General features: G+C 41.7%; 1 protein-coding gene across 2 annotated transcripts in view; it reads right to left on the reverse strand.

Moving 5' to 3' along the window:
• Positions 1 to 11,518, reverse strand: part of LOC106963097 (tetratricopeptide repeat protein 28) — a 176,690-nt gene extending 165,172 nt beyond the window's left edge. For both annotated transcript variants that reach the window (XM_015057838.1, XM_015057830.1), the window contains exon 1: positions 10,269 to 11,518. In XM_015057838.1, coding sequence (XP_014913324.1) covers positions 10,269 to 10,295 — 27 coding nt within the window. In that variant the 5' untranslated portion in view covers positions 10,296 to 11,518. The remainder of the gene's footprint in view (positions 1 to 10,268) is intronic.
• Between the last annotated feature and the right edge of the window lie 427 nt (positions 11,519 to 11,945).

The raw sequence follows: 11,945 nt of genomic DNA on the forward strand, positions 1-11,945 counted from the left end.
AATATGTTTATACTGCTTTGAAAAGCCAGTGTGACTAGAAAATAACTTGATTCAGTTCAGTTCTTTTGTTTCAGATGTCTGGTAAGATCCCAATCATGGTTTCATTCCCATATAGAGTTAAATATGGCTATTTCGAAAACTTTTGCAGTTTTTGTATGGAAGCTAGATTTTTGTTGCCTACTTTTATTTATTTATATTTTTTTTTATTTAAATATGAAACAGAAACAGCAATGGGAATTCAACTCCAGTGCCTACAGATGCACTTCAAAGGATTAAATGGTAGGAAAAAAAAAAAAAAAAAAAACCCCAGCGTTGTGAAGAGGCTGGAAGTCAACAAGAACTTAACAGCTTTAAATTGTTCCTTCAGGACTGCGAACACACCGACACACACAGGCATGTTTTAATTTTGAATACCTGCTTGCTCAACCACAGAGGACAACCGGCACAACAGCTTTTCTTTCTCCATCAAACAACACCGGTCTGCCATTTCCCAGAGAGTTGCACGCAGCCAACCCTTCTCCCAAGAGTGTGCCCATGTGCTGTGTGCTGCCATCACGGCAGCCAGCACCTGCTCCGCCTGGGGCCCAAGCTCTGTTAGCTCGGAGCAGCAACACAATCCATAGCGCGGAGTAATGAGGGAACTGGGTGGCAGGAGCCAAGGAAATAGATCTGATGCCGTTAAGTGTCAACAGCTTAGCTCGAACCAGCACCGGTTCTGCTGCAGAGCACTCGAGGAGGTAACGTGAATCTCATGATCACCGTTGAAGCTTGTGTGCTCTGCAATGCTATAAATATTACGCCGTCCCAGTTGTCTGGGAGAAAATGAAACCCAATTCCTTCAAGGTAGGAAGTTGTTGTGGAAGTTCAGCTGCACTGCTTAAAGGATTGGATGAAGGTATGTATGTTAAGGCTGAGGCAGCTGGTCGGAGCCTGATAGACACTCACAGTCATGTTCGTGGAGAGAACCAGGCGAGGAGAATCTCGCATGTCCGCATGCCAGCCAGCGTAGCTGTGCTACAATGATGTCTCCGGGGCACTGCTGGGAAACCTGTGCAGCTCAGCAGCTACAAACCAGAAACATTTTGTCTGTGTAAAATACAACATGTCCAAGCTCCAGTTCGCTGGTTCAGTACTCTCGGATCTGAGCTGAACCAGAACTTGATCCCATACTTGATAGGACAACTAAATTCTATTATTACAGAGAAAACAAGGCCGTATTGTGCTTGGCGAACACTGCTATAATAGCTGGAGCCTTTTTCAGCAACTCAATGAGATAACATAGTTCAGAGAAAGACAAAGAAGATAAAGCTGAAATCTACTGCCCAGTGCAAAAAAGGCGAGGATAATTTCGCAACGTTGCCGCAGCACAGCGGCAACGTTCTGCCAAGTTGTTCTAAGGAGTGATTATGTGCCGCCATTTCTTTATACTTGTCTTTGAAGCTGAAACAAAATCATATATTGATTTTGTTTTTATTCCAGAGGAAAGAATAATATTCATAGCAGAAACGTGCTCATTTATCTCGTCGATGATCACAATTGATGAACGCAGCTGCGTGAGTGTGTGCAACTGAGTGTGTGCTTTCACACCTGACAGTTCAGTACTTTTTCTTACATTTGGGGACCTAAATATTCGCATTTTGTGCATTTTCAGCTGGTGTGGTTCACTTTCACACTGCATTGTGTCAAATGAACCAAACTCTTTCATCAGACTGTCCACCTTCACGAATCAAGACCTTGGTTTTAAGGCCTATCCGAGTTCACTTCTTTATTCTGCATCAGATTTTGAATGCACATTCTCACTCCGCCAAACGAACCAGACTTCCTAGACAAACTAACTTTCAATCAAAGCGGACTACTCAGGGCTGATGCCAATGGACCCTCAGAGTCAACACAAAGGCCACTTCTGATTACAAATAACCGTTTAGGTGAACTTTATCAACGACGGGATATACTTATTTAAATAATCTTATTAAAATATTAATGATTCTTGTATTTAAGATGGAAGAAAATGTAAGTTTTCCATTGTATTTTACACTGGTGCTCCTACATTTTAACGTAAGCATCACCCGTCACTGTGGCGACTGGAAAACGTCAATTAAAGGATTTGTGTTGTACTTGTCTGGATGTCTCTTGTAACATCCTTCAACCTCAAACTGGAAAGAGAGGGACGGAGCATTAAAATTTCCCAGAGTCAACTGGAGAACTCTCTACATGCTCTAATGTGACCTCTGACCCCACTCACAGGAAGATAAGAGCGGTGGAGGAGGCTAGGGGGTCGGCTGATGGACAGAGGAGGAAGCGTTTCACTATCACTGACTGCTTCCATCAATTATGTTCAGCCTGACACTAGAATAGAGATGACTTCACGGGATAAAACAGCAATTCAAGAAAAAAAAAAAAAAAAAAGGACAATTTTAAACATATTAGAGGATGCGTTTTTAAGCACAATGAGCCAAAACGTGCTCTACAGCAGGGAACATGGTTGGTTTGAACTGAGGGCCCACAGTAATGCTGATCTCTATTATCCTACAGCACAAATATTGGTTAAATATATAAAATCTATGAGGCATGTAATCATTTGTGAATGAGGGATGTGGGGGTTGGACCAGAGCGGGTTGTTGTTGCAGTTCTCATTATTGAATCCATCTAAGTGTGCCTGTCAGTCACCACTTGTCTGTATGACTTGTTAAGTATGATGAAATCATGAATCTCCCCCAGGAAACAGGCCCGCTGTGGATAAGAAAACACTCCTGGTGGGCACAGCTCGGCAGCTACGAACATATGGATACCATAAACATAACAGAATAAGCCTGACAGAAATTCACCCCATCTCACAAGTCTATAGTTGTACTCTGGGATGCTTCTCATTCCTTTGTGCTGGATTTTACAGCAAGCAGTTTTCTACCCACATCATGTTCAGTGTGGCAAAAAAAAAAAAAAAAAAAAGGGGAAGCGAAGTAGAGCCAGCTGGGCCACAGCGATATCGAGAAGGACTAAAATAATCTGTTCCAAGTTCCAAGGACCTCAGCATTTGCTACTGAGCATCTCTGTAGACAGAGCCATGCAAACACAAACACTGGATAAATACTATATTGATTTCAATCATATTTTTGAATAATACTTATTGTAGGTCACGTGAAACCTGCAATTGAGTAAACAGCAAACATAACCCCCAATAATACTTTTAGTGCGTGGGATTAATAAATATCATTAGAGCAGAAGTCCTGAAATCCAAACCTGGAGCGCCGATGTCCTGCAGATTCGGGTCTGCTTCAACACACCCAAGTCACATAATGAGGTCATCAGCATGACTCTGGAGAACCTGACTGCATACTGAGGAGCAGCTTGTTTGATTCAGGTGTGTTGGACCAGGGACACATCTAAACGTTGCAGGGCACCGGCCCTCGAGGTCTGGCTTTGTGGACCTCTGATGTAGACTTATTGTTGTCACACAAAAAAAATCTTAAAATGATTTAACAAAAATTCACCATAGCAATAAACGTACAACGATTGGCCATCCCTATTAGATGGTCAGACAATCCTTTTATATGAAAAGTACGGTAACCTGATCCTGTTGCATCACAAAACTGTGTATTCCAGACTCTTGATCCCAACACACACAGCCTATATAGAAAGGAGTGGAAAGTGACACCCGTTCTTCTAAGACATGATTTTCATTGCTCCATATTTAAACCTTTTCTATATAATTATCACAAGATAGAAAAAAGAGCAACATCATCTTAACGCAAGAAGACGCCACACTTAATGTAGCAGTGTGTTAATGTTTGCTTGACAATCATAACTAATTTCCTCCGGGACAAGACGCTCACCACGTGGGTGTCCCATCTGAGCATCAATCCATGGAAAGGAACAGTCAGTCCTGGCAACAGCTATCTATGGACACACTCCTGGAAAATTGATCCTTCAAAGAAGGGCTTTTGAATCCCATCTCTGACAAAAGAATAGACGGCATTAGTGGGATTTGGAAGCATCAGAGTAAGGCGGGGGGGGGGTATTAGTGGTGCTCTTCACGACTCCACCCAGGCTGGATCAGAGTCCGTCTTCAGAGCACACCAGAGATGAGCGTCTGTCACAAAACGCTCTGGCCTTGGCTGGAGAAACAGCTGCCGGGCCAGAGCTGATACAACGTCTGGGCCACTGGAAACAGTCCAGTGTGGAGTTACACAGGAATGTAGGAAGTGCGGTTTTGGCAGCTGGACGCTGATAAATGTTGTGAAACAAGGGAAAGTATGCATGTTTTTCAGACCATATGCTGAAGAGATGTGGCTTTTTTTGCCGCTGGCAATCCTCATTCCATACATGCTATATCCATCTTCAGTCTGACACGCTGCTTCTCCTCGCTGTATGGAAGACTGAGTACATAATACAGAAGCTTAACCAGAAAAAAAAAAAAAAAAGAACACTGCTTAAATCTTAAAGACGACTTTTCCACCTCATGGAACAAGGAAATGTGTTCCAATTCATGTGGTCCGTCAAGTCAGGTTTGCTACATTCAATCCAGAAACACCTAAGGGCCGGCACCTCCCAAGCCTCAGGAGAAGCTGACCATACCTCTGGAACAGTGACCTCAATAAACTCCAGCTCGGGTTCATTTGCTGAAAGAAAAGCACTCAGAGGAAAAGGAAATATGTAGCAAATAAAAAAATCTGAGCATATAGGCCTGGTGGAGAACATCACAAAGAAAACGACTATGTGCATAAATCAATTTTTGTATTTATCTTCTTTCCAAAAATCCATTTCAACCTGTACAGTGCAAGCACCACGAATAAGGATAAATGAGCACAGAATGGCCTAGTCACTACAGTCTGTCCTGCTGTATTTTGACAGCGGGCTCCCAGGAGTGTTTTGGTGGGCATATGACTGAATGTGAACAATACAGAGAGAGAGAGAGAGGGACAGGGAAGCCTAGCTTTACAGGAAGCTCTTCTTTTTGTCCTACATCCCTGTCCAGCTTTCCCACAGGGAGCCAATGGTGTGGGATTAACAGTACAGCACATAATTTTTTTTTTTTTTTTTTTTGCTGAATTGCTGAGTTAATGTTCCCCATGCAACCCACCCCACCTCACTGCCCTCTTTACCTGACCCAATCCTCCGCCCTCCCACCGCCCTACCGCTTCATGCCCGGAGAGAGTGGCCCAGGGGGGCGGCTACGCGTCCACAATCCCGTTCCACTTGGCACGCCGGGCCGTAAATACTGTGCAGCATCAGGAACAGCAGGTGCTATCACTCCCCATCATTAATTATCCCGACTGCATCCCTCTAGGGTCCCTCACTCCTGAAATCCAAATCTCTATCACCTGCACCATCTTACTCCCTGAGCCTCAAACACTTCTCCATTTTCCCTTACTAGAAGTCCAACCATCTCAAATTCTATCAGTCTCTCCAGCTTTACGGCAATCCCATTTCTTCTCTGCAATATCCACCTAACTAACTCCCCATTTCCTGCAATCCTGCAATCTAGCCCCCCATTAATTTGTTACCCGACACATCTCACTCTTTGGACAGAACTCTCTTAGCTTCCCGTTGGTTTGTCCTCCCTCCCTCAGGGGACAGCTTTGCCAGCATTCTCCTTTTCTCAGATGTGTTTCCTCCAGCAACGCGCTACACAGTCAGCTCTCTCTTCCTGTTGTAAATGCATGCCAAAACCTGTTGTGCTGCTGCTAGCAGTAAGACGTCACAGGGACTGATGGAGCATCGGAGGTAGTGATAAAACCCCCTTCATAGTAAAAAAAAAAAAAAGAAAAAAAATCAAAGAGAAGCAGCGTTAAAAAAATATAAAAATCCTAAGGTAATATGCCAATGAACGCTCTCAGAGATATAAGTATGCAACCACCGATGGTAAAACATTCCCAGAAAGTCTGGCTAGAGAAACCCGAGTTGTCCATCCTGTTTCTCTCAGGTGAGAAGATGCTATGTCAACTGTGTGCAGCCCACAAAAACATCTGGCATGACCACAAAAAAAAGCAAACTTTCTTTTGAGTGGCTTGCATGGAACCCCAAAGCGAAGACAGAGTCTGAATTTGTAATACGAGATCGCTCCATGCATAAATGGCTTTTTAGCAATTTGCCTCATCATAGCATTGAGGTAAGAATTTGAAAACACGGTAAACCTCAATCTTAAGATTTCAAACAGCAGAGAAAAAGCAGCTTGCAATGATTTCCACTGACAAAATGAAAACACACGAAGCCAGAAATTAACTTTAGTCAGGACAGCTTCGGGTACGCAGACGAGGTATTTTCTACTGCAACTAAATACATACTTATGTGTTCTAATAACATATATAATGCTTTGAAAAAGTATGCAAACCCCTTCCAATAATTTACATTTTATGTTGTTACAACCACAAGCTTCAAATATTCAATTTAGATATTATGCAACAGTCCAACTAAAAGTACTTATCATTGAAGTGGACAAAAAAAAAAAATGCAAGGTTTTAAAAGTTTATTTGTAAAAAAAAAAAAAAACAAAACAAAAAAAAAACATCAATCCTTAACATGCCATCCATACAGGGGAAAATGGTGGTGGTATCATGCACTGGCGGGGGGGGGGTCTTACAGCCAGAGTTATTCTCATGGTCTGGTGCCCTCCATGTTTTAGACGTATCTGATTTCATTGGTTAAATTAGCTCCTTAGCATGTTACTAAGTTCTACAGAAGACTGCAAACAACTTATTCAATGTGCGTGGAGCCATGGAAGTATCTAAAACATCCAGAGCACCGGGTCTAGAGGATTGACTTTGGACATCACTGGTTTGGATGAAAGCATATTTAAGTCTTAGAATGCTCTAAATGCACAGACGTAAGTCCAGTTTGACTGAGCTTGCATTACATTTGCAAGGAAAGATGGTTAAAGATGTGAACAGCTAATGGAAAAATAATCAAAGATCTGGGCCTGTACTAGTAAAGAGAAGTGGTTCAACAAGACACTGAGTTAGTAATCAGGAGAACAGAAGAGTAGATAAAAATGCATGGCACACTTACATATTTTGATTAGCAAAATATGTTACAAACTATACATCCTTTTTGTTCCCATCAACAATTACACATTACTTTTTGCTGGTTCATCATAAATTCCAGTGAAATTCATGGACATTTATCCATTTGTCCATGTGCAAGGGGCTTGAATGCTTTTGCAAAGCAATGCACACCTCTTAAAACAGAACAGTTTAAGTGAGTTGTACAAAGCTCAAAAACAGGAACACTGAGCATAATCTCTCCCAAACCTCTGTCTATGGCAACAGCACACAGCCTCTCCTCTACAGTTGTACCCCAAGAAACTGCCTTTCTTGGTAATCTCAGCTGCTTAGAATTTATTGAAAAGTCGGTAAATCATGCACTTTAATTCTTGTTCTACTTCCAGAACAGACAAGGTTTCTGCCAGCAGCATTAGGAGAATTGCTCTCATCTGTTTGACGTTCGACAATTGGAATTTTGACTCATTTGTGTAATCCATTATGAGGAGGTGGACTGGACACTCAGGCTGAATCAATATGATTCTCCAACACCTCCTATCGATTCAGACCAGTCCACAAGTGCAGTGTGGAGACATATTAAAAAGCTAATAAAGAAGAAGTAACAATAGGAAGAAAAAAAAATCAAAGATCTTTTGTGAATTGTTATTTTGTGCATTTTGTACCTGGAGCCCAGGGCTTTAAAAGAATGGCTTATTTAGAATCTGGAGCACAATGGGTATTTTTCTTTTTATTTCAGGCTTGAGGAAAATTTTTCTATTCAGCATCCATGGCTATGAACAAGATATCAGGACTAAGTGACAAGGTCAGATGTACACAAATATGCATGCAAACACAATTTACACGACAAACAATTTCAAATATTGATTGTTGCCCGGCCATATTTTTTGCATTTGTGCTTATACTTATACTAGCATTGGGTTGCAGTGCACAGAAGTGCACTGCAGGCCTCATTTTCCTCAGATAAGGTCAATGTTCATGATGCAGCAATAAGAAAATGACTGGAGAAAAAGGAAATCTGTCGGAGTTCCATCATAAAAAAAAACACACATTGCTAACCACAAATAACCACAAAGGTCCATCTCACATTTGCCAAAGACATCTTAATAACCCCAAATACTTTGGGGAAAACAGTTTGTGAACTTACAAAAGTTTAATTTTTTGGAAGGAATTCATCCTGTTGCATCTGGATGCAAACTAGCCAACAAAGAGTTTCACAAAAAAGAGCATCACTAATTCAAACATGGTGACGGTAGAGTGATGATCTGGAGCAACGGGGCTTCAAGATCTGGATAAATTGCAATAATTGGCTCCCTCTACCTAAGGAAAATATCCAGCCAGGAGTTTGTTGATTAAAGCTGAAGAACCTTTGAGTTAAGCAGCGAGAGAATTATCTGAAGCAAATTAGCAGGTCTGACCTCTCAATGACTCAAGTGGTCTAGTCAAAGTCCAGAAATAAATCTGACTGCGAAGCTGAAGCGTGACCTACAACAGTTCACTCTTGCCTGAAAACCCTTTAACTTCATTAAACCCCAACCAACTTGGTTTGGGTTGTGTTTCTCACCATAATAAATTAAATTCTTATTTGAAATCCTCATATGAATCTGTTTTTTATACTTACACCGGGTATATTTGTTTGGCATTAAAAGTGTTTGATGCGAAACATTTAAATGCAACAAATAAACATAAACAGAAATAAAAAAAAAATCTGTGATAAATTTTCAGTCCTGTCCCTGCCTAGACGACAGCCACCAACATGCGCTTTCTGATAAGCTCTGTTCAGTAAGGTTGATCAGAAATGCTCTGTGGATAAAACACTGTGTTACTTTCAAGATATTTTCAAGTTGAGCACACTGCAGCGAGGCTTAAGAAAAAAAAAAAACAGCTCCTGCAGCGAGGAAAGGCATTTAGCCCTCAAAGGGGGGTCTCATGGATGACTCTGGAAGAGCACAGCTGGAGAAATTATTAAGACACACTCACAGTTATACTTTCTCTGTTGATAATGTGGCATGGAGAAGCTCGGTTTCTAATAACTGGCTTTTATCTCATCTCTTTAGGATCAGATTATGTGCGTTAATAACGCTTGATGTTGAACATGCAACGTAAAGAGATTATTTTTGGGAGAAACAGCGGCGTACTGTAGTTCAAAAGTGACTGCTCTGTTTCTGTAATAAGTTAATAGTGGTCTGTTTTTGTTGCCCCACGCTTTAAAAAAGTCAGACCATCACCATCATGCTACTGCTAAGCAGTAAAAGAGAAAAGAAAAACTGGGCCAGTGTTTATTCTTGGTTCTTCACACAGAGCTTGGTAACAAGAGGAGTTACAATAATACATAAACGGGCTGACAAATGAACAAAAGGAGTTACTCATGCATGTATTTTTTTCCCCTCTTGTGACCAGTTTAGTGCTTCCTCCCTTTTAAGCTGAGGACTATTCCTTGTCAGACAGGTGCCCCCTAGTGGTAGAAAGGCAGAACATAAGCATTTTTGTTCTACTATCCCCCCCCACCCCTTTTTACAGACCCCAGATGATTTTCAGATATTTTCCATGCTGTAATACTCTAGGGCTTTAAAAAAAAATCGAGAAACAGAAGACAGCAAAAACAAGAACACTTGAAAGGTGGAGGGGTGAGGGGGAGCCAAACCATAGGTAACAGTGGGGCCAAGGCACGCAATAATAATAATAAGCTGTCGAGGAATTAAAATAAAGAGTGGGTGTCAGCTCGTTGTAAAACTTTTAGGTGTGAAAATGGTGGGACTTCTTCAGCTTATTTCTTATTTCCATAACTTCTTAAGTTATTCTTCAATTTGGACATTGGTTTCCTCAGTGCAGGCTGTATGCCAACAGTGCCACAAGCTCCCTTCCAAACGCATTAATCACTGATGGCTTGATTAGCACAGATTAGACTGGCTCTCCGGTGATAAACAGCGGTGCAGGACAGACAAAACATTTGCGTACAGGTCAGAGTGTAAAGGGCGAACACATTCAATAAAACAGGATCATCCATTTCAAACCACATGTTATGGGCAATTAATTTTAGGTATCAAATTAGGTGAAGAGGGGAAAAAAGCATTTCACCCTGTGGCAACACTAATTAGCTTTAAAAAAAAAAAAAACAATGTTAAACTGAAACTTATTCTATAAACTGCTTTCCATACAGTGAGGAGGAGTTTAGAGCAGCAGCGCTCTGGTTTCTGCTCTGATCCTTGTCTTTCCAACTTGTGATTAACCTGAGGAAGATTATCTACGACCAGAACTAGAAACAGCATCACTCACCTTCTTCCGGGGCTGCCATTTCATCATATTTGTAAACCAAAATGGAACAGCATTAAGATATCAGGCTGTGTGAGAACGGAATGTAGGCTCAGAGAAATCCAGAGCGCAAGTCATGCTGCCGCTCCACTTCCCTCGATTTTGCAGCAAATTTTTCCCAAGAAGTGGTGCATGATGGTGTGTGAACGAGTCTCAGCTTTGCGGCAGTTTTCTCTCTCTTTTTTTCCCTTCTTCTTTTTTTATCTCAGGTTGGGCGACAGCACAGTCAACGCAAATCACACCTCGGGTTACATCCACACTTGAGAAAATGTAAATCACAGACCCGGTTAGGGTGGACTGGTGATATTTAGGTGAAAGGTTCCTACGCGTAAATCCAAAGTGGAGCGGCGCGTTAAACCCACTCCCCTCCTCAGCCGCGCTCGGGTTCGGCGCCCCCTAGAACCGATCCAGACGGTGTGTAGAGAGTGATTATTCTTCAACTTTTCAAAACGAGGTTGTTCCGTCAAACTAGGCTGCACAGTCAGTCCAGCGCCGCTCGCATAAAGTGGAATCTTCCTGCCCGATCCAAGGAAAACGATGGGAAGACGACACGCGTGCGTAAAATGCAGAAATATTCATCACAGTGATCAAATTCCGTTCCCCCGCCGGCTGTAGATGCACACTTTTGGAAGTAGAAGTGGAGGAAGAGTTAAAACTGAGCCCGGTGGAGACAGGCGGTGAGATTCAAGGGAAGGAGATTGTACAGCCTCACACACGAGAAGAAGAAAAATAAAAAAAAAATAAAAATCCCTGGAATTTCTGTGAGGCTCTACTGGAAGGAAACCCTGATTCCTGCAACAGTAACAAATTGGAACTACAGCTATTTGGTGACTTCCTCCCCTGCGCTCCTCCAGCCTCGCAGTTTACAGACTTTGAGCAGAGGAGCCGAGCTGTGGAGATGGAAGGAAGCAGGGTCATAGCGCCGACGGCATCCTAAGTTGCCAAAAAGTGCGCCTTACGTTTACGCAATGTGCTGATGGAGCCGCCCAGGCTGGAGACTGGCTGTGGATTACAGCAGACTGACAAAGGAATGGTGTGTAGATGCGTACAATGTCGTAAAGAAAAACTTCAGCTTAAAACTTGGTTTAGTCCAGTTGGAGTTTGTTCTATGTGCTTTTAAATGAACACCTTGTATGACATTAAATCCACAAGGCATTTATAGTGTTGGACCGAGGTTTACTAATACTCATCATGGGGATAAATCAACGTTGAGTATTTTTTTAAGTGTAAAAAAAATACTTAAAAGTATCAACATCTTTAAGACCAAGGAGATGTTTGCTGACTTTTCTAAAAATAATAATAATAATAGTGTCTTTCAAATTGTAAAAAAAAAAAAAAAAAATGAACCGCTCTGTGAAGAAAGCTGATTTCTGGCTTTGGAAACCATGTGGCAACTCGTAATTTTGCAAAAGAGTTAACAAAAGGGCATCAAAATTATAGACCAAGATCTTCCAAACATGACAAATACAACACGTCTTCCAAAGAAATGGCTTAAATATAGCAAAAGGCCCATCTACCTCTGCCAATATTTTTTTTTTTTATTTCCATCAAGCACAAAAGTTTAAAAAACATTGGGTTCAGATCAAATCCATTCCTAAGTGGTACATATCCTCAGGCAGTGGGAGCCCTGAACACTTATAA

This window comes from Poecilia latipinna, unplaced genomic scaffold (assembly GCF_001443285.1).
Source record: "Poecilia latipinna isolate Pla-1442-1.1 unplaced genomic scaffold, P_latipinna-1.0 Scaffold62, whole genome shotgun sequence".
Classification (NCBI taxonomy): domain Eukaryota; kingdom Metazoa; phylum Chordata; class Actinopteri; order Cyprinodontiformes; family Poeciliidae; genus Poecilia; species Poecilia latipinna.